Genomic DNA, 22,315 nt, shown 5'->3' with positions numbered 1-22,315 from the left:
GATTTTGATTGTTTAATTTTGATTTATTTATTTTTTAATTTACAGGGAGATAGTAGCATGAGTGGGGGAGAGAGGCGGAGGGGGAGAGAGAGAGAGAGAGAGAGAGAGAGGAGAATCTTAAGCAGGCTCCATGCTTAGTGCAGAGCCCAACGTGGGGCTTGATCCCACAACCCCGGGATCAAGACCTGAGCTGAAGTCAAGAGTGTGACGCTTAACTGACTAAGCCACCCAGGCACCCCTCATTTGATTTTTAAAAGAGGAATCTGAAGCAAATATTCAAAAGTTTAACATTTGTTATATCTGGGTAGTGGGTATAGGGGTGTTTTTCGTACTTTCTGTATTTTGAAATATACAGTAGGGAAAAGACAGGCTGTTGATTAGTACAAATGGTTCGATGCCATAGTTTAAACATCACGTGCCTGGGGTTCTATGTGGCTCTGTGTGTCTGTGTACATTACGTGTGTGTGCTGTGTGTCCCTTCAGGTGTGCTGCTTGTGTGTGAACATGTGTGCTTCTGCATATTTATATGCAGGTATCTGTGCAACTTTATGTGTGTCTGCGATCGCATCTCTCATTGTGTCTGTGACTTTGAGTGTGCATATGTGTGTGATTCTGTGTACTTGTGTGTCTGTGTGTGCTAGTGCACCTTTGTGTGTATGAACGGGAAGAAGACTGGCTGGAAAACACCAAATCATTGACACATTTCTCTCTGGGAAAAGGAAACAGGATTTTGGTTTCCCCTTCATACACTTTGTGTGTGTGTGTGTGTGTGGCTTTTTTTTTTTTTTACAATGATAATATATTCTTTATTAAAATCTCAAAATACTTTGAAAAAGACAGTGAAGACTTTCACAGTTTGAAAAATGAAAAGAATTTACCAGCAGATCGTTGCTGCCCTCCAGGGTTCCTCTTTGCTCCGGGGGCCTCAGCCTGGCAGGGTGGATTCCATCTATCCCTGAGGGCCCTGAGGACATTTCCTAGCTCCACCCCACGGGCATGGCCCGAAGCAAGCATGAAATTTCTCTGAAGTCTTGTGTCTTATCTTTAAATGTTAGGCAACTTTTACTTTCTCCTCTTTAATGTACATATGTTTATCTTAATTATACAATCACGAGGTTTTAACCCCCAAGTCTTGGAGCCAGGGGGCCATTCAAGGGGGCTCCCGAGCATCCCCTGTTGGGGGAGGAGGGGGAGGGCATGCCTAGCCAACTGCAACCAGAGTCAGGATGGGTGTAACCACAGTCTGCTGGCGGCTCTTGGAAGGTCAGCTGGCAGAAGGCTCACCATCATCACTTCAAGAGCTCTTACACGTTGCAAGTTCTTTGCACCTGCTCTGGCACTGAATTCTCCCGGTGTCAGCTTGGTACTTGGTACACAGGAGGATACTGAGACTCAGAGAGATGGAGCCCAAGGTCACCCAGTTGGACTCAGACTTCCAAGTTCATGCAGTGGCCTGACTGTCTCCCTACAGGATAGACCCAGGGAGAAGGGATTGCCTGTGACAAGGGAGAGTGTACTGAGCTTTGGCCAGAGAAAGGGACCTGGGGCAGGGTTTCCAACAGACCAAAGGCTGCTTTCTTCACTGTCTCAACTCTTTTTTACCCTTGGACCAGTGCAAATCCATCTGTAGTAAGTGCCCTTTGTGCTGTGAGCTCACGGCCACTTCACTGGTCGCTTAGAGCCAGAGTGGCAGCCGCACAAAGTCATTTGGGGGCAAGGCTTGGCATTTCAGGCCATTCTACACTCCCTTACTGAGCAGGTGCTGCTCCAGGGAGCAGGGAACAGCGAACAGCCTCATCCCTCACGCCATCCTGCCGGGAGGACCTGGGACTTCACTAATGCAGCTGGAAAGAAGAATGAGACCTTAGAGGAACCTAAAGGTGAGGAGGCATGGGGGCCTTGGGGTCGGCCGCCCGGCTTGGCTGCCTGGAAGTAGCCATGCTCTACCGGGCCACCTCCATGTTTGGGTCTAGTGTCTCCTGGGACCTAGAAGGACATGGATTGGCATTGCTGATTCAAACTTCCCTGGAGGTGCCTTTGGGGTTTGGGGCTTCTTTCTGCCTTCCTTCCAGCTCAGTGTTTGGCAGGCCCCAGAACCAAGTCCATTCTCTCCCCCTTCCCCCAGGCAGAGCCTGACTGTGCCCAGGGTCCCCTCTTCCTCCCCAGGGCTCACACACACTAAACCCCAGGCAGGACAAGGGCTAAATCTGATTGGTCCAAGCTAACCCCTTTCCCAGGGATTGGCTTGTAAATTGGCCAATGGGATCATTTCCCTGCTTCCAAGAGAGCCCAAGTAGGAGTGAAGCACTGAGCTGAGGGAATCTTGAGACCAGAGAGGAGGGCAGGCCAATCAGTGTGTGGAGAGAGCATGGGTCCTTGAATACTCTGCTAAGCCCCTGGGTCTACACCAGGGCCACTCAGCCTCCACTTGCCCTTACATGAGAGAATCAGCTTCCCCCATCTTGAAGCCATTCAGAGGTAGCTTTGGTTTTTCTGCACCCACATTCAGGTAGACCCTTGGAGAGTCTGGTAAAAACACTAAAACTTCCCTTGGCAAAAAGGCTCAAATGCAAAGTGTTGAACAATTTGCAGGGTTTGGGTAGGTGGTTCCTGGTCCCCCAGAGGCCATCCACAGGCCACCACTACATAAGAATGCCTGGGCAGGAGAGCTCAGTCTTCTGTCATTCCTGTCTGCCCGCTGCTGGCTCCCAGGGAAAGCAGGCTGGGTTGGCTCTGAGCAGAATGCCAGGGCTACAGGCGGAAGCAGGAAGGACGGGGTGGTCTGCGGCACCCTGAGGCAATCCCTGCTCACCGTCCCACCAGAAGCCATAAGTGCCCACAGAGCATAGTGCTGGGGACAGGGCAGAGCTCCATGACAGCTGCTGGTCTTGTATTTTCTGATTCAAGGACAGGCAGGGGCATGCTGGCCACCAACCACCCCCCCACACCCAGTGCCACCCCTGAGACACGTCTGGACCTCTGCTCTCCCAGGAGTGGATCTCCAGCTGACAGGAGACCCAGTTTGGATGTGTGTGTGTGTGTGTGTGTGTGTGTGTGTGTGTGTGTGTGTGAAGTAAATCCCACGATTCAGCTTTCTGTTTAGTCTCCAGGTTCTCTGAGGTCCTAACCAGGAGGATTTCTGGGGTGGAGGCCACGTGGGTGTCAGTTCCATCCTATCCTAGTCAAGGGCCATCTCTGAGCCTCGAGGTGGTCACAGACCTAAGAGGGCCAGGCTTTCACCCCGGGGTGGGGGTGGGGGTCCTAGAGTTGGGGGAGGAGCCCTACTGTAAAACCCCAGCACCTCCCCCCTCCCCCCCTTTCAGGGCAGCAGCTGTGCAGCTCTGTCTCAGCCTACTTATCTGCTGTCTGGTCTCAGCTTTCCTGAGAAGGCTGAGTTAGTCCAGCAGACTGCGGGATCTCCTTTTACTTTCCTTATTGAGCTCCTTGTTTCTTTCTTTTTTTTTTTTTTAATTTTTTTTTATGTTTTATTTATTTCTAGGAGAGAGAGACAGCGTGAGCAGGGGAGGGTCAGAGAGAGAGGGAGTCACAGACCGAAAGAGGCTCCAGGCTCTGAGCTGGCAGGCAGCACAGAGCCCGATGCGGGGCTCGAACCCACGAACCGCGAGATCATGACCTAAGCGAAAGTCGGACGCTCAACCGACTAAGCCACCCAGGCGCCCCTTGAGCTCCTTGTTTCTAAACACGGTCTGCAAACAGCCACAACTGAAATCACACCAGAAGCCACTAGGAAGCATCTGGAGACTGAGGTCTTGTCCGCAGCACCTGTATGCAGGGCCTGACCTGCATCGTGTTTCACATGAGCTCCTGCGGAGAGGCCTCAAAGCAAGCACAGGCTTGAACCCACTTTTTAAAATACAAACTGTAATGGTTTAAGCTCTAGTCCAATGTACTGATAGAGCAAGTGACATTCTGATTAGATTCACATCCAATTTCGCCTCTTGGACCACAGTAATGAAACCAGATGCATTTCACAACATGTTTCAATATGTTTTCAGTCCTAATTATACCTCTTCAATTAAAACAAAACAAAACAAAACAAAACAAAGCCTCACCCTTGCGTTACATACCACAGATCATTACATGCCTATCACAACCCATACACAAGTCTCTCAATGTAAAAGATGGTTGACATTTAGCCAGGAACTTTTAAAACACTTGAGAATAAATTATGACCCAAACTCACTCTTCTTAATCACACACATAAAGTTCAGCTCTTTAATAAAAGGATTCAGGAATATGAAAACAAAGTTCCCAGCGATATTAAGGAAATAAAGGTCCTGCAAAATGGTCAGTTCTCGTTTCGATTAAATCGTGCATTTTTAATATCATTGGTATAAAGTGAAACTCTTAAAAAAAAAACACGTAGGAATTTAAAATAAAGTGGAACATCCTATTTTCAGGGTCACCAGTACCACAGTGAGATTTGTCTCTTAAACAATGACACTTAGTATCTCTGTAGTTCCATGAATACTTTTGAAGTGTCATATTAAAACCAATCTCATGGCCTTGAGGCAAAGAGAAGCAATTAGTCTTGGAGTTGTGAATAAATAAAAATCCATTTATACACCCGTCCTTGACATGTACCTTGCAAATCTTAGAAACTTCATCTAGTGGGAAAAGAAATGTTAAATCATGAATACCAATACTAATCACATTGCCATGTGGCTTCCTAAAACAGTTTGGTTTATACCAATCTTTTAAGTATGAATTTATATGTATATATTCATCCACATCGAACACAAAACAAAGACTCTCTATCAGCCACCTTAGGAGAGAGTGAGAGAGGAGTGAGGGACGCTAGGAGCCACCAGGGCCATGACAAACAGGTTTTCAGTGGGGCTGCCCCTCAAACACCAGCCTGGTGCATTTTTCCTCATGCTCCGCCTCCCCCCAAGCACCGCAAAGCTTGGAAAGGGGGTAAGTTCTGTCCCTGAATAAGTTTGCGGTACCCACACCCTGCTCCATTGGTGGTCCCAGCCAGCATTTAAGGGAGGAAACAGGAAATCAAAGTATTTGGATACTTGCTTCGTTTCTTCTTTGGGTCTATTCCTTCAGGGCCGGGTTGGGTGAGCGTAGACGGGGGCTTTGCTGTTTCGTGGCCCCGCGCAGCCCTGGAGAAATTTGGGGCTCTCCACCACCTACCAGAGCCGACCTTCCGGGCCGGGCCTGGCCTGGCCACAGCGCGGAGGGCAGAGTGGTGCTGTCAGGCCAGAGCTGGGAGCCCAGAAGCCCGGGGCGCCAGGGCGTGGGGAGCTAAGTGGGCAGCCCATGGGCCGCGCTGGCGCTGGTGCACACATCCCTGACCTACTTCCAGGCCCCCTTTCCGTTCTAGGAGCAGCTAAAAATCCATAAATTAAGGAAATTAACTGATGGGGCCTGCGGCATCTTTGTAAGCTATTTAAATCTATAAATTTACAACATCTTCTGCATATATCAAGTAATTGAACTAACTGCAGGGATGTAACTTTAATGAGAAAATCTCCCCCCTTCTCCTGTAGTTCGAGCTCTAAAATAAATAAATAAATAAAACCTTCCCTTAGGAGGAAAGTTTCTGCTTATTCCCGCGTGGAGAAGTTACAGAAGCGCGGTCCGTGCGCTCTTTCCACGCGCGAGGTGCCCTAGCGAAGGGAAGCAGGCCCTGCCTCGGTCCCCCTGCCACGCGCGCCATCCCCCCCCCGGCCCCGCCCCGAGCGTCCCCCGTGAGCGAGGCCACTAGAGGGCGTCGAGGTCCGGCTGGAGCTCGAGGGGGGGCCCCGCGCCGCTCCCGGCCGGAGCGCACCCGCCCTCCAGCGGGAGCCTGGCTCCGGCCCGGGCGTCCCCGGAGCCGGACGGGGGCGCAGTGCAGGCCCGGCGCACTAGAGACTCGGCGCACCGTTTCCTAGGAGTCGGGAAATGGAGTTGTGGGGGCGGGTCGGGGGCGGGCGGGGCGCAAGGGAAAGCGGAGAGAGAGGAAGGTGGGGAAGGAGGTAGGAGCGGAGGAGGAAGGGGCCAAAGACCCCGGGACCCGGCAGGGGCGCCCCAGGCGCCGGCCGCGGCGAGCCTGGGCCGCAGACCTCTCTGCCGCGTCGCGCGCGGAAAGGAAATGGCGCATCTGGCCGCGGGCTGCAGGCCGGGCGCCCCCCGCGCGCCCCTCCCCCGCGGTGGCCGACCGCGTGTCCGCAGACGTCACGGGCGGCGCTGCTCCCCGGCAGAGGGGCAGCCGGGGCCGAGACCCGGGGAGGGAGGCCGTGGAGGGGGAGGGGCGGCCCTGGCCCCCGGCTCTGCTCCAGCCCCGGCCGACTCGCAGCCCAGTTTCTTCCCAAGTCCCGCCCCCTACCCCCGGGCGCCGCGGCGGCGGCTGCTCTCCTCTTTGTAACCGAAGAGTCAAGAAATGTGAGAAACGTGCCCTGTGTTACTTATTTGGGAGCCGAAAATTTATGCCCAGCTGAAAGCGCCCGGGGAAATATTACATCAGATGAAATGACAATGATTAAAATCAGCTTCTCCCCCGCCCCCTCCCGAGCCCGGAGGAGGCCCGGGCGCCGCGTGGCCGGCCGGCGGGGGGCGGGGGGCTGGGCGGCGGAGGGCGCGGGGGCCTGGGCGCACCGCTCCCGGGAGGGTCCTGGCGGAGGCCCCGGCGGAAAGGCGCGGGCTCCGGGAGAGGCGGGTGGGAATCGCCCGGCGAAAGGAGGGGAAACGGCGCATTTTTGTCGCCGAGCGCGGCAGGCGCGGGCGCGCGGAGCTAATTGCGACTCTAATCCTCTGCCCCGCGGCGCAGCCGAGCCCCGAGCCAGGAGTCGCCGCGCGCTCCCGCTCGCGCTCGCCGCGCTGGGTAATTTGGAGCCGGATCGCTGCCCTTTGCGTCCGGGCTCGGCCGCGAAGGGGCGCGGGCTACGGTCTGGGGCGGGGGGCTGGTTTTCTCGCCAGCAATCAGGGAAGGCCGCTGGAGAGAGAGGAGGGAGGAGAGGAGGTGGGAGCGGCGGGAGGGCAGCCGGAGAGCGGCGCGAAGAGGCGGCGGCGGTGGCGGCGGCGGCGGCCGCGAGGAGGGGAGGAGGCGAGGGGAGGGCGGGGAGGGGAGGCCCCGGCGCGCCGCGCCGCGAGGGGCCGCGCGGAGCGGGGGCCGGGGCGGGAGGGGTGGGTGGGGGGAGGGTTGGGGGCGAGAGAGAAAGTAACTCCAGGACGAGACCGGAGCGACCCGCGCAGCGAGCATAGGCGGCCAGGCTGCGCCCGGCGCCCGAGACCGGCGGCTGCGGGGGGCGGGGGCTGCGCCCGAGCCCGATCCGCCGCTCCGGCTCCGAGGTAAGCCCAGCGCGGGCGGCCACCGCTCAGCGCCGCGCACCCCTGTCCCCAAAGTGGCGATGATACCGAGAAAGTCGCTCGGCCGGGGTTCGGACCTGGGTGGGGGCGGCTGCTTTGTCCCGGCGCCGGGCGCCGGGGGCTGGCGGCGCGGGGGCACCCAGCACAAAGGCCTGGCGCGGGAGGGGGGATTGCCCACGTGGGCTGGCCCTGGCCCCGGGTGGACCCTCCCCACGCTGGCGGGCGCCGAGCTTCCTGCAGCGCGGGGCGGGGTGTGGGGGGGTGGTGTTGCAGGTCCCGGCACTCGGGCCTCAGTGCAGGGCCGAGCGCCCCGCAGGGCCAGCGAGTTTCCGGGGTCAGCACCAGGCTCACGCCTCTGGAGCTTCGGGGAGCACAGGGCCGGCTTGGCGCCCAAATCAGAGAGGAAAAAGTCTCTAACGGGACAGATGTGCGTCGTCTGACGCCCACCACGCGAGTCCGAGACGGGGCGGGAGGGGCCGCCGAGCTGGTGGTGGTCCCGGGCGCGCGGGGTTGGGGGGCCTGGGCGGGCCTCGCGGGGACGCCTCAGGCGCCTGCTGCCGGTGGGTACTCCCTGACTTGGACGCCCGCACGGGGCACCCATTCGGAAATGCCCCTTTCCCGTAGCCGAAACGCCTTTCCGTCATCCCTTGCCCCCCCACCTCGACTGCAGAAAGATAAGCTTCAAGTTTTCACTCCGTGTCTCAAATGTGCATGAAGGAATTTAACTGCACGAGTGAATAACAGCATTAGTTTCAATTAATTTTTTTTTAATCCCGGCAACAATAAACTTTGAGAACAAAAGCGCTTTTACGTCCTTAATTAGGCGAGCTTCCCATCTGTGGTCTCTAAGTGTCTGCCTCTTGATTTAACTTTGTCCTCCGCCCCGCCCCCGCCGCACACCCCTCCCCGCCCGGCCAGGCACTCCGGGTTCCGTGGCCACCCCCGCCCCGCGGCGCCGCCGGCCTCGGCCCAGCCGGCTCCGGCCGCCCCGAAGTTCACACCGGCCGGCGGGCTCTGCGGCTGGGCTGGCGCGCACCAGGTGGCATGCCCGCCGCCCTCCCCCCTCCATCCCGGATAATTCCGCAGGCCCCTGGCACTCTCGCCCGCGGCTGGCGCCCAGGGCGCAGAGCTGAAGGGAGCTCGCGAGGCGCCTTCTGTTTACCTTTTATGGTTAAAATAACAGCTTAGCAAAGAAGCGACTTCACGAAGAAGCGATTTAGTGAAATCGTCTCAAGCTGCCGCAGCTCAGCCAGTTTAATCACCCCCAGAGAGCTGAACAACTGCGAACACAATGGGACACAAAATCATTTTGTGTGTAAATGAGCGTGGCATTCTGCTCGCTTCCCTCCGCTCTGGCGGGCGGGGCTCGGCGGCGGCGGCGGCGGCGGGCAGGCGCGGGACCCGGGGCTCCCACCGCAGCTCAGGGAAGCGGGTCAACACCTAACCAGTTTGGAGACCCACAGGCCCTGGAGCACGCTCCAGCGCGGAGGCCCCTGCAACAGGCGGTTTGGACGAGCCTCGGGAGGGCCGGGGCGCGCTGGGGCTGGGTCGTGGGTCTGCCGGTGGTGTTGAAGGAACGAACTTGCGTCTCTTACTGCACCCACTTTTGTGCTTCCGACCTCAGCAGTGGTGTCGGGGAAAGGGTCGTTGTCCAGCACAGATGCGTTCGCCCGAGGCAGCCCTGGAGGTTCGCGTGGAGGCGTAAAGCCTGGGGCTTCCAATGGTGAGTTTTTTGGTTTGCGGGTGGACCTCAGGTTGTGCTTGTGATGGAGAAGAGGCTGGATGAGAACAGGGTTGAGCAGCTTTTGTGATGGGTACTTGGTGTTAAATGTCACTTGAGTAGTGTCCTCGTAGTTGGGAAAACATTGCGCAGTCCGCCGTGATAGAATTTCCACGGGAATCCCTTCCAGCACACTTTATCCTCCGTGTGGCTCTCCTTGTGACTCCTCCCCCAGCAGAGCCTCAGGATAACCCATCCTGAGGTCTGTTTTGGTTTCTCAGAACTTCCTTGAGATAAGTGACCTGCCTTTCTTTTCTGAGCTGGCCAGAAGGCAGGCATGCCAAAAGCCACAGACCCTGAGTAGCCCCCCCAGTGAGAGTATAAATTAAACATCCCTGTTTAGTAGCACCCCCACCCCACCCCAGTTTCATGTCAGGGAACGTGCCTGGACACTGAGGGCAGAACAGATCCTAGGAGAGAGTAAGCTCACTTAAATTTGCAGTATTGATGCTCATTGGACCTCGGTCCACGTTTTAAAATTGGATGTTTGGATTTCAAGGCACAAAGTCAAACCTGCAAGAGAGAAGTCCAGGTTAGGCTTGTGGGAGCCAGCGTGTGTGTTAGGTGTGTGGGAGGGGGTTCACTGTGCCCCGTGAGACAGGCTCAAGTCAGTGCAGGGGGCTGCATAGACCTCTCCCGCCCTTCTGCAGTGTCCTGGGGCGGCTTCTAGTGACGAGGGACAGTCTTATTTCAGGTGGTCTGGCACAGAAGAACGTCGCTTGTGAGTGGAGAGGAGCAGAACAGAGGGTCCATTTGCTGACTGCTGTCTGTTTCCTTCTGGCCAGCTCTCTAGTGCCTTGGGGGGTATGATCCTGAGGGGGTCTGGAATACATTAGGCACAGACAAGACCATTCTGGGGGTCTGGGTTGAAACTGCAGAGGTGGAGGCCAGGCAGACAAAGATAAGTTTCCTCTCTTAGGTGCCCTAGGGGAGAGGTGGCTTCCTAAGTGACTTTCACTCTTCCCTGTGCCCTGGCTTCTGCCTCAAGAGGCTTCTCTGTGTCTGGCCTTTCACACACTGCCTCCTAACCCTGTGGAGCCAGTGTTCAGGGTCCTGGGCTCGGGAGGCTGGGGGATCCTCCCTGAGCTGTGGTCCCCAGGGCTCTCTGCTGATGCAAGAGGAGACACGCTTGGTAACATGGCTCTGAACCAAAATACCAGGAAAATCAGATTTGTTCTGAAACATTTTGGGGCAATAATGGTGAGCATATGTTTCAGCACTGTCATTAGCCGAATTAGCAGACATGGGGCTGCCCAGAAAACACGTGTGTGTGTGTGTGTGTGTGTGTGTGTGTGTGTGTGTGTGTGTGTGAATGTGTGTGTGTAAGCTGCTACGGCTTTGGAGCGTGGGGATAGGGTAGTGGCGGGTGGAATCTGGAGAGGGCTGTGTGGTGTGGGGTCCCAGAGAACATATGCAGAAAGGAGGAAGCCAGGCGTCTTTGACTCTGGGCGACCCAGCGCCCACGACTCCTGAGGAGTAAATGCCCTGTGGTTTTGTCGGTGCTTCCCACAGATACTCTGGGCAGCGATGGAAGCCTAGATGCCTCACCGCAAGGAGCGGCCGAGCGGGTCCTCGCTTCACGCCCACGGCAGCGCCGGCACTGCGGTGAGAGCCAGCAGGGTGGGCTGGGGCAGCGGCCGGGGGCCCCCTCTCTGCCCTTATCCCCAGCGCCCGCCTGCTCACCCGCCGCCCTTTCTCCCCGCCGCCACAGTCAAGAGCTGGCTGTTGACTGGCTGTACGATTATGTATTTTTTGAAACAAAAATGCTCTTAATTTGATGTGAAATTTACTACATGTATAAAACTCAACGCCTTAGGTGCTGAGGAAGTCACTAATTTAGAGGTGTCTCGTTACTGAGACAAACTTGCAAAAACCCCTGAATCCCAATTCACAAATTGGTGATTCGTTTGTCAGGGGATATTTCACATCTAACACATAAGCCCGCGACCTTTAATTAGAATTTTGCAGTTTGTTTTATGCCCCTGGAGGCTGACACCTTGAAAATTTTTTTTCTTGATTTCTTATTGCTAATAAGCATCTTTCTTTTTCCCTCTGGTACTCTGAAGAAAATGATGCAAATACACTTAATTACAGTGGTGGCCATAATTTGTCAGCTGAATATGTGATCAGGCACAGGCAGAAGTGATCTGATTAGATCTGTGATCACATTGGCAATAAAAGGGAGTGTGCAGTCCTGTCGTGGAGAAACTCTTGTTTTCGCCTTGTTTCCATCTCCAGGAGGGAGGAAGCATGTCCCGGTTGTCTCTTACCCGGTCGCCCGTGTCTCCCCTGGCCGCCCAGGGGATCCCACTGCCAGCCCAGCTCACCAAGTCCAACGCGCCCGTGCACATCGATGTGGGTGGCCACATGTACACCAGCAGCCTGGCCACGCTCACCAAGTACCCTGACTCCAGGTAAGAGCCGAGCCCCTTGGAGCACCAAGCGCACGGTGGTTAGTGCCATCCTCTGCAGCCCGCTGCCAGGGGGCTCTGTCTCCTCTGCCAGCCAACATGCAGCCTCTCCAGGGCCCGCCTCTCCTGGACCTGGGGAACTAGAGTTTGGGAGGCCGAGTCTACCTCTTGAAAGATGCTTTCTACAGGTACTTGTGACTCTATGCTGGTGGCATCCAACATGCCTGATGGAGCTCCTGACCCGCCGGCAGGAGCCCCCTATTCAGGGCCAGCCCCACCTGAAAGTGGCCAGCAGCTGGCTGGGGGAATCTTGGGTACCTTCAGGGTCCCCTTGAGTGAGCCTCAGGCCTGGCCTTTGCAAAGGATCATTTGTGAGCCATGCTGCATACTCCTCGGGACCCTGTCGAAGAGAAGCGTTTCATCCCATTTCCTGCTCTAACCCTTGGTTAAGGACGCAAGGGGAGGGACCGGTGGGGCTGCAATTTCCCATCTTTGTGTGTTTGAGTGGCCACTGCTAGACCCTCAGGGGTAGCAGCCAACTCCCTTGGGCTTGGGGGGAAGGGGGGTAGGTAGGGAGAGTTGCAGGGGGTAGCTAGGAATTCCAGGATGCTCAGGGATACCCGGGGCAGGGATAAGCAGGAGCCTCATACCCATGATAGTAGATGACGTGTGTCTGACCAGGAGCCTCCCAACAGTGCACCTTGCTCTCCTCCCAGCTCCTGGAGCTTCTGGGCCTATTGTGGGAGGTGCCGGGCACTGCCAGCTGCCCTGCTCCTGCCACTTAGGCATGTCCATCCCAGGGACCCAGTTTCCCGTTGGCAAAGCAGCAGGGCTCATTTGGAGATTGGGCTGGGTCTCCGAGCGTCTCCTGGAGATGATGGATGCAACGTGCTGCTCGCAGAGCCCACGGCTGCTTGCTCCTGGCGCAGCGAGGCGGCTACCGTCGAGGGCTGAGCATCAGGAGGCCAGGGCTGCGGGGCATCGCCCTTGTTTTATACATTTAAAAAAAAAACAAGAGGAGTTAATTAATCCCCCAGACACCAAGGGATCATCTCTGGGAAGCTTTCTTGTCATTCCGCTTCGGCGCTGGCGTGCTGGCTCGGCATGGCGGATTCGTAGCATGTGGCAGCTTGGTGCAGGCTGGGGCGGAGCCCTCCATCGGGGCAGGAGTGCTCCCTCTAGGAGCAGATGCCGGAGGTGGATAGAGAGTCCAGGTCAGAATTCGGGGAGTCTGGGGTACAGATGGCCGTTGAGACTTCATTCCCTCTGCCCAGCAGAGGCTGAGGCCTGGGGCAGGCACTTGTGAACTTGGGGCCTTGTGGGGGCCGCAGCCATGAGGCCACACTGGCAGTGGTGGCCTGCGAGCTTGCTTGCTCTGTCTAGGATGGGAGATGGATTCTGCTTATTTAATTTCAATTTTGCCTTCTGCGGCATTCCCGAGTTGCTTGAGATAGATCATCCCTTAATCGGTTGACGACGTTTGTGAGTGAAATTCATAAAACCCTTGCCCACAACCTCTCTGAAGAGTGTTTCTTGAAAATCAGACACTTGCCTTTCCAGAGCCATCATGGCTCGGGCCTAAGGGGAGTGGCTGCCTCGTTCGTGTCCTCAGGCTGCTGCCTGGGAGCAGCGAGGATAAGGGGTGGCCCCCCCTCCTGTACCCACAGTGCAGCTCATCCTTGCCCAGCATCCTGCTCTGTGGTGGGGCAGGTCCCCTCGCCGGGGAGCGGAGGCCATGTGGCCCAGTGATCTGGCATGTGGGACCCTCAGTGGCTGGATGTGCCTGGAGGGGACGGCGGCCTGCAGGCTTTCCCCAGGGCTGGGGCTCTGAGATGAATCTCTTGTTCTTGCCTGGATGGCTTCTGGATCAGGGCAGGGCTGCTCCCTGGGCCTGAAGCTTCAGCTGGAGGCCAACGGGTGGCGTGACCTATAGGACAGTCAGGGGACATTGGGTCAGGCCGGGCCTGGGAAGTGGGTGGGGCTGCTGTGCTGGCAGGAGCCCCTCAGATCTCTCTCATCCTTCTTTCAGTGAATCATTAAAATTAAAAAAATGTTTCTTCACCAATCCCGGAAACCGAGATCAATCCCTCACCCGGTGGCACTGATGCATGAGTCACCAAGGGATGGAGAAGTAAGACTGCTAAGGTCACCCCGGGGGAATCTGGGTATCAGGAAAGTCCCACCTTGGGCAGTGCTGTGAGACCAGGGGGCTGGCCCCCCACACCCTCGGGACCCTGTGCCCACAGGACTGTGCCCGGGCTTCTGGTTCTTGGCTCGCCCGGGAGCAAGTGCTGCCACCGGGTGGCCCAGGGACAGCCATGAGCCCTCGCCCATAGAGAGCAGAGCATGGCTGCCCAGGGCTGGAAATGAACTCCCTGAGCTGCTACCTCACTCATCCCTGTGGGACATCCGTGAGCTGCTGCCATCACTGTCCTGAGCCGGTGTCCATGCTGGCCGTGGGAAGCAGCAAATTACTAATAAAACCTTCCACTGAAACATCCAGGAAATTGGAGCCAAAGCTTCAACAAAAGACCTCCATCAGTTGGGGTCAGAGGCATCCCCAAACCCTGTAGCCTCTCTCAGAGGGTGGCCCAAAGGAGGAGCTGGCTCCCGAAACCCTGTAGGCGATGGCGGGGATGGGGGGTGATGGGGCGTGTCCTTTTGTGGCAATTGTCCTAACCTGCCCTCAAACTGTTCACATCCTTGGTAGCCTCAGACCCTGAGGGCGTGAAGGGCCTTTGTCCTTTGGAGAGACACTGATGGAAAGGTCTAGAACCAGTCTTAAAGTAAGGTGGATTGAGAATCTTCTAGCTGTGGACCAACGGGACCACCTAGAACCCAGCCAGCCCTGGCATCAGGGAGAGCTGCGGCAGAGCCTAGCCTCAAACGTTGCTTGCCACACAGCAGGTCTGACCTCAGCCAGGAGCAGTGGAGAAAGTTCCACAGGGGGACTGAGGCTGTGGGCTTGCCGGCTTGCCTGTGCATGTGGCTGCTGCCATGTCTGGGCCCTCGGCTGTTTGCTGCTGAGGACTGCCCATGGGACGGGCAGTGTTGCTTAGTCCCATTCATCTCTGGGGTGCTGGGTGGCCCTCATTCTGAGAGTGGAATGCCTGAGCTCTGTGGACGTCTGGTCTTGGGGACTTTGGCAGCTGGAACAGGCCATGAAGCCCGTAAGGCTTTCCAGCAGGGGCTGTGTCCCCCAGGCCTGGGGAGGTGAGAGGGCTCCATGGCCTTAGGAGTCCTGAGATGAGTCGTGTCTGGGTGACCGCAGTCCTGGGTGCCATAGGCTGGGGCCTCTCCACGCCTTAGCATAGGCTCTGAGCTGCTCACGCCCGTGCATGAGGCAGCCTTGCCCTTTCTACAGCCCCACTGGGAAGGGGCTGGGCCATGCGCCCAGAGTGAGAACGGTTGACTGCAGGGCTACTCCTCAGCAGAGCGGGCCCTTGAGTGTGCCAGGCTACCGGAGTGGGGGACAGTATCGATGGGAAGCTCTGAGAGAGGCTCTGAGGACCCGAGCCCCCCAGCTTCTGCCCAGCTCACGTGTCCTGGCACACAGTGGAGCAGTGACTTGGAGTGGACAGAGGACTGAGCTGTTGGTGGGCAGGGGAGTGGCCCCGGAGGGTGCTTGCTGGTAGGGGTGGTGAGGCAGGAGGCTTAGGCACCAGCTCATGCAGGCTGGGCTAGAAGGCCTCAGTCCCAGACCAGGCCACCTTTCTCCCGGGCTGTACCCGCAAGCCGCCACCTTGGCAGGGTTTGCTGGTGTGGAGCCCTGCGTGCTGAAGGCTGTCTGGGGGTGCCGTCACTGAGGGGACCCGGCCAACCACCCACCTGCTCCTGAGTCAACCTCTTGGTTGTCCCCACCCCTTCTGGGGGCTCCTAACTGTCCACAGCTGGGCCTGGGGGAATTAGCCAGATGGGGCCTGTTGCCCTGGGCACCAGAGAGGCCACAGGGGTCCTCCTTGGAGTGGATGGGGACAGGCATTGGGGGCTCCCCACGAGCATCCTGCAGGTCCTGTGTTTCTCTCAGAACCCACTGCCCTTCAGAGGACAGGGTGCTGGGCTGGGACCTGTGTCTGCATGCGTGTGGGTACTCCGGAGGGCGTGCATATGTGTAGACTGTGGTGCGTGTAGACGGTTTACTCCGCGGCGTGTGCAAACACGGCACACTGTTGAGCGTATGTGTGATGTGGCACTTGCTGTCCCTCCTGCCTGCCTCCCTTTCTCCCCCAGGGTCTCCCGTGTGAGTGCATGGTTTGCCTGTGAGTTTGTCCAGGGTACGTGGCTGTGTCTCTGCTTGGTTCGTGTTGGCTGGCATGTCCTGTGCCTGGGTGTGTCTGGGTCTGCGTGTGATTTGCGTGTTGCAAGGGAGGGGACCATGTGAGCCTGCACCTCCTGCCCAGGTGTGTCCCACCTGATGCTCATCCGTGGGGGTTGGGCGCGGTGGACGTGCGGGACCCAAGACCATCTTGCCTGGCTTACACGTGTTGGCTGGGTGTGCGGCTGTGGGCTGGGGTGGCTGATGGTCAGTGGGAGTTTTCCAGGTGGGTCTGTCTGTCAAGGCTTGGTGTGCATGGGGCAAGGAGGCCGTGTCTTTGAGTCACTGTAGTTTTCCAGGCCTTCCATACATCCGCAGGCGGGTGCCTGCAGCCAGGTGCGTCTCTCTCTGGTTGTGGCTTGTGAGTGTAGGCTGAGTATACGACAAGTGCCAGTGTCCCGTCGGACTGTGGCCTGGCCGCCCTTGGTGTATGCGCACATCTGTCACAGGTTGGCGCAGCCCCAGAGTTACCCACGTGAGGCCCCTGGCCCCTCCAGCAGGACGGACCCTAAGGGCTGGGGGCGGGGCAGGTGGACGGGCCCTTCCGTCAGACGTCCCACCTCTCTGTCTCCCAGAATAAGCCGCCTCTTCAATGGCACTGAGCCCATCGTCCTGGACAGTTTAAAGCAACATTATTTCATCGACCGGGATGGGGAGATTTTCCGCTACGTCCTGAGCTTCCTGCGGACGTCAAAACTGCTGCTCCCGGATGACTTCAAGGTAAGTCTGCAGCCGGCAGCTCCCCAGCGCTGCCTGTGCGGTGGCATTACACAGGGGACGCTGTGACTTCATAAATGGACCCATGGTCGTCATGGCAACCATAAAAAGTTAAACGATGGAGCCGAGGGCTAAATCAGTTTTTCTAAACTAATTTTGTTTTCTCACGTTTTTAGCTTATTTATCAGGGTGTAAGAACAATTAAGCATCGGCGTTTACCCTGTTTCGTTTGCTGTGTTGAAGGACAGTCGTGCGCCAGAGATATGGGGCTTAGAGGTTCCCACGCCTGCTCCTTGTCAGCAATTTACAGGGGAAAGCCTGATGCAAACCCAGTACCTTTTAAACAAAAGGTTACCCCCTTTTGGAGTGAGCCTGTCCAGGGCAGCCGACCTGGCTCCGGGGGTTCACCTCAGTGCTGGGCCCCTCCGTAGCTCCGGGATCCCAGAGGAAGGAAGTTTAGGCCTGGCTCGAAACAGCAAATGTCCCTTCCTCCCTCCCTCCCTTCCTTCCTTCTTCCCTCCCTCCCTCCTTCCCTCCTTCCCTGCTATACCTAGAGGACCAATGGCCCTGGGGCTGTTTTGTCGTCCATCCAACTGAGGCTGGGTCCCAACAACCAAAGTCAGGCCGAAGATACAGTGAAATTTGGGGCAGATATGGGTCCCCATCGCACTTACAATCTAGTGAGAAGACAGATGTTGAACAACAACAAAATGCTTGAATTCCCTGGAAGTGGGGGGGGGGGGGTAGCAAATGTTTCCTAGAAGCCGAGTGTGGTAAAGGGGAAGCATGGAGAGCCTGGCCCCAGGGGGGTGAGAGGGAAGGACGCTCTGGGTGGTGAAGGAGGAGCAGGGGCAAACAGCTGTGAGGGTCTTGGTGAGCGGGTAGGCTGGCGAGAAACGTGGTACCGTCCAGAGGCAGAGAGAAGGTGTCAGCCTGGGGCTATAGGAACGGGGCCGGGAAAAGAGGCTGCTGTTTGAGTAGGATCTTGGTGGCCAGCTCGCCATGTGGCTGGCATTTTACCCTGAACGCGGAGGCAGGGATGTAAGCAGCGAATGACAGATCTGCAGATCAGAAAGATAGCTGCTGTGTGGAGATGATGGAGGGTGAGGGGCCGGAGCAGGAAGCCAAGGGAGATTTCCTGAAGGCCTTGGTCCAGGTTGGAGGCAGCAAAGATGGAGGCAAGGGGCAGATTAGATTTACATTAGGACTCGGCCATAGAGCGCTGCGGTATGAATCCGTGGGGGTGGGGGCATTCCTGAGGCTGCCTCCCGGTCGTTGGCTCGCGGCCTGGGGGGATGCATGGAGGCCCAGGGGTAAGCCAGGCTGGAGGGAGTGTCCACCTCACTCCTGCATGGAACTGGTGATGTGGCATCTGGTGGAGAAGTTCTGGTCCATCAAGAAAAATGTGTGCTGATACCATTTAAAACCTCTGGTGTGGATAAGAGTGGATGCCCAGGACGGCACCCTGGGGAACCCCTGTGGAGGGGGACAGGATGGGTTCCTGACAGACGACAGGACCGGGTAGGGGCTCGAAATTGGGCTTCCCTCAGACCGGTTCCAGAGGCTGGGGCAAGCAGCAGGAAGGAAGGGACTTAGGGCCTGCAGGATGGGCCCTGCTTTGGGGGTTGGGCCTCCCAGCTCAGCCTTGAGCTGAGTCCCAGTGACTGGCCCGAGTCATGGGTCCTGAGCTATTCAGGGCTGGGGCATCAGATATGGGTGCACATGTGTTGGGGGACACAGCATGAGCTGGGCTGCCCACTCCCAGACACCTCCTCACCTGCCTGCTAGAGCAGGGTGGGCCCGGTGCCTGGCGCATTTTGTTGCCCTTTGGCCCTCCCCCCTTCTCTGAGCCAAGTCTTTATGTCTGTTTTATAGACAAGGAAACTGAGGCTCTGAGGTCAGTAACTGATGATCAGAGACCTCAGGGCTGGGAGACAGCATGCAGGAAATCCAACCCAGGGAGGTGGGCTCTGCCTCGCTGCTGGGCTGTGAGCTCCTTCTGGGCAGACGAGGGTGCTCTGTGCCCAGCCCAGCCTCACTTCTCTGGGATTCTCAGAAGGCAGCAGGTCCTCAGGCATAGGCACAGCCTCAGGCTCCACTAGTCCAGCCCTCCGGTCTTTCCAGAAGCCTCCCTCTGCTCCAGGGGCTTGGGGCCACATGGAAGAGTGCAAGGTATCTGGCAAAGGTGGACACCAACTGCTGCTTTTCGGTCAGGGCCAGACCCCTGTGCCTGCACACATTCACCTGAGCCTCGTTTCCCCCATCTGTACAATGGGTACAAGCATCCCAGTCCACACGAAATTGCTTGGGGCAGGGCCGCGACACGGAGGGGAGCTGGCCTTGGAAAGAGCGGCCCCCACCCGCCACCACCCCCTCTGCGCATGCCCACAGGACTTCAGCCTGCTCTACGAGGAGGCGCGGTACTACCAGCTGCAGCCCATGGTGCGCGAGCTGGAGCGCTGGCAGCAGGAGCAGGAGCAGCGGCGCCGCAGCCGCGCCTGCGACTGCCTGGTGGTGCGGGTCACACCGGACTTGGGTGAGCGGATCGCGCTCAGTGGCGAGAAGGCCCTCATCGAGGAGGTTTTCCCCGAGACTGGGGACGTCATGTGCAACTCCGTCAACGCTGGCTGGAACCAGGACCCCACGCACGTCATCCGCTTCCCGCTCAACGGCTACTGCCGGCTCAACTCCGTGCAGGTGAGCGCTTTGCGCCCGCCGCGCCCGCCTCACCCCTGCCTCTCCACAGCCCTCCGGCAGCAGGGCTGGGTGGAGGGAGGCGCGGTCCAGGAAATGGTGAAGCCCTCTGTGCCATCTCACAGAAAAGGCAACAATGTGTCGATGCATAATTTATGTCCCGCTCATAATTAAATGATGGCGCCTGGGGGATGGACTTAAAAAAAATTGATCTGTGCTTTTTTTTTTTTTCCCCCAAAAGGATGTTCTATAAAAATGGCCCAGAGTATTTTCAACAAAGTGTGCTTCATTTGACACCCAGAATCTTCCTTTAGATTCACATTAAACCCAGGCCATAGGAGTGGCAGTTCAGATGGGCTGAGTGGAGGTGGCCCGGAGCCCCCCTCCTGCACCCTGCTGACCCAGATGGCGGCACAGGGCAGTTCCGGGTGTCACATGCATGGGGCCTATTCTGCACCAGCTCTTCCAGCCCTAAGAGCAGACTCCTATTTTAGGCTTCGGGCAGAGTGGGCACTGCGGGGGAAAGGCCCGTCCTCCCCCACCATGCACACATTCCACAGTCTGTCAGCTCTTACTACCTGTGGGACACAGGCCTCAGACACAGTGACAAGACCCCACCCTCATAGAGGCTTGTGGACATGGAGGCTTGTAGAGACTCAAGGCACCAAGAGGGCTCCTCCTTCTCCCCACCCCGAGTTCCCTTGAGCTGATGAGCCCCCAGGCCTCACACCATCTGGGACTCACAGCTCGGGGAAGCAGGTGGCTGCCCAGAGGCCAAGGGCAGGGTCTCTATTGAGTGGGGCCTCAGTGAGGTGGGGGAGGGGGCTGGGACCACGCCTCCAGAGAGAGGGGGCAGTGCATCCTGGAGAAGCGAAGGGACCCAAAGACTCTTTCTGCCTCTGATGGAGTCCGAGGACCCCTGCGAGTGGCAGGGTGGGGCAGCCTCCCAGGTTTGGTCACTCAAGGGGACCCGGGGTCTGGCTGCCCCTGTCCCTCCTGTGGATGCTCGCCTGGCCGTCTCTGTCAGGAGAGCATAGCTTGTCCTGGCCAGGCCAGGCCGGCTCCTGCAGCGGGGTGTTGCTGACCACTTCTTTCTTCCCCCGGCAGGTCCTGGAGAGGCTGTTCCAGAGGGGCTTCAGCGTGGCCGCATCCTGTGGGGGCGGCGTGGATTCCTCCCAGTTCAGCGAGTATGTGCTTTGCCGGGAGGAACGGCGACCGCAGCCCACCCCTACTGCGGTCCGGATAAAGCAGGAGCCCCTGGACTAGGCCCTGCCTCAGTGCCCACCTGAGGCCATGTGGCCCTGGGGGTCCCCCCCAGGGCCCCGGAAACGGCACTGGGGAGCTCTGCCTGTGCCTGCTTAGCGGTGGGCAGGAGACTGAGGGTGGGGCTGGAGGGTCCAAAGCCAGCCCAGGGAGCCCCAGGGAGCCCGGCAACAGAACGTGGGACGCCAGAGGCACGCCTGCGGAAGGACCGTTGATGTGACCCAAAGATGCTGCGGTGGGGACGCTTCTGGGGGCACTGTGCCTCCCCGGCCCAGCACAGCCTTCCGCGAGGCAGGGTCGGCAGCGGCCTCCCGGCCCGCTCCAGAGGAGCCGTTCATCCTTCTCCACGCGTGGCGGACTCCGCCGGGCCTCCTTGCGTCACAGATGGCTTATTTTTCTACAGTATTTAAGACGGAAGTAACTAACTGCACAAGCCAGAGAGGCCGACAGGGACCAACGCTTCTTCATGTGGTGCTCAGTTCTTAGCTGGATGTGCCGCGTGCTCCCCGTGGCCCAGGGGCCCGCAGAGTGGGGCTTGGGAGACCCCTGGCCCCTGCTCCAGAGATGGATGCAAGAGTGGCGACACCATAGCAACTGAAGAAGGGCTCCTGGGGGGCAGGGCTGCCCGGAGGAGGGCTGGGTGGGTGTGGGGGGATGGGTGGCTCTGGAACCATCTGAGACCCTCACCTTTGCTGCCACCCAGGGTGCAGGCCACACTTGGGGAGTCACCTGACCCAACGGTACCCAGGGGCTTCCAGACCAGCCACAGGGCCACACCGCATCCTTACCTCAGGAACGGGCCCCACGGCAAAGGGGCCCATGTGTCAGCGTTCTTCAGGTCCCCAGCTCAGGAAGCCGTCCCCAGCTCCGATTTCCCCACACTAATATGCACACTGAATTTGCATTAAACTGTTCCAGCCAGCCAATAAGACTGGGACACAAGGCATACCTGGGGCTGCTGGCCCCTGATTCCAACAAGGACTGGCCCCCGGGGTCCTCACAGACCTGCTCCCTCCCAGACGACAGGCCCAAAGATGGACACCTCGGCCTTGTCACCCTTCCCTGCGCGCTGGCTCCCCATCTCCCCCAACCCCCCCCCCCGGTGGGGAGACCTCGGAGGGGCGCCCCCAACGGCACCGTGCTGTGTAACAATGCCTGTAGACTTGTATATGACTCCTTTAATATTGTAAAGATGCCGATGTACAATTGTCGTGTGTTTGTGTAAACACATTACGTTCCTAGTTCATGCCATAAATGATGCTATAAAGCGAATGACTCAGGCTCCGTCCTGTGCAGAAGCAGCAGCCGTGTCCCACATTCCACGTAGCGTGGGGTGGTTTGGGGGCTGGGGAGAACCAGCAGACCCTGCAGTGGTAGCTGGGGGAGGGGGAGGCGCAGGGTCCTGAGCGGCCCGTTATTTATTGCATTTGGGTGTTTCCTCTCCGCTGTGCCTGTCGCCTCTGGGCAGCACAGATTCTGAATTCTGATTCACAGCCCCTAACCGGATGTGAGCGGGGAAAAGGCAGACAGAAGGTGTCCAAGGGCTTTTGAACCCACTCTTAAATGTTTGAGATTTCCCCTGTCTGGCTTTTGGTTGAGGTTGGTTGGCATCCTCTTTAGAGCCCCAGAGAGCAGTAGAAGGTGGCCAGCCAGGGTACACGCAGCCCCCAGCATGAGAACTGCAGGTCGCTGGAGCGCGGGGCGAGACCTCGCTGGGTCTCTGTCCAGGGGTGCGCCCCCTGTTTTAATGAGTCTTTTTGTGTTTTTCCGTAAAGTCCTTACATTCTAACCCGCGAGGACCCTTTTCCATGCCCGGTA

At 57.9% G+C, this 22,315-nt stretch overlaps 1 protein-coding gene and 1 long non-coding RNA gene across 4 annotated transcripts; one reads left to right on the top strand and one right to left on the bottom strand.

The window, feature by feature from the left end:
- Positions 1-1,861: 1,861 nt before the first annotated feature.
- KCTD15 (potassium channel tetramerization domain containing 15) lies at positions 1,862-21,769 on the top strand. 3 transcript variants are annotated; one of them, XM_039231941.1, is made up of 7 exons: positions 1,862-1,880; positions 8,945-9,040; positions 10,610-10,702; positions 11,336-11,511; positions 16,399-16,543; positions 18,932-19,237; positions 20,342-21,769. In XM_039231941.1, the coding sequence occupies exons 3-7, from the start codon at positions 10,637-10,639 to the stop codon at positions 20,498-20,500; spliced, it is 852 nt and encodes a 283-aa protein (XP_039087872.1). In that variant the 5' UTR covers positions 1,862-1,880; positions 8,945-9,040; positions 10,610-10,636; the 3' UTR covers positions 20,501-21,769. The 3 variants fall into 3 exon arrangements, with proteins under 3 accessions (XP_039087872.1, XP_039087871.1, XP_039087870.1); XM_039231940.1 differs by lacking the exon at positions 1,862-1,880 and adding an exon at positions 7,171-7,299; XM_039231939.1 differs by lacking the exon at positions 1,862-1,880 and adding an exon at positions 7,171-7,299 and having other exon boundaries at positions 8,942-9,040.
- On the bottom strand, positions 12,481-16,191 carry LOC120231721. The gene is made up of 2 exons (XR_005528391.1): positions 15,920-16,191; positions 12,481-13,435 (listed from the first exon to the last, which is right to left on the bottom strand). It is a non-coding gene; the product is annotated as an uncharacterized LOC120231721 (long non-coding RNA).
- Positions 21,770-22,315: the final 546 nt, after the last annotated feature.

This window comes from Hyaena hyaena, unplaced genomic scaffold, assembly GCF_003009895.1.
Source record: "Hyaena hyaena isolate Hyena2069 unplaced genomic scaffold, ASM300989v1 scaffold_61, whole genome shotgun sequence".
NCBI classification, from domain to species: Eukaryota; Metazoa; Chordata; class Mammalia; order Carnivora; family Hyaenidae; genus Hyaena; species Hyaena hyaena.
The sequence above is the reverse complement of the archived record's forward strand: the minus strand, read 5'-3'. Positions and strand labels throughout refer to the sequence as shown.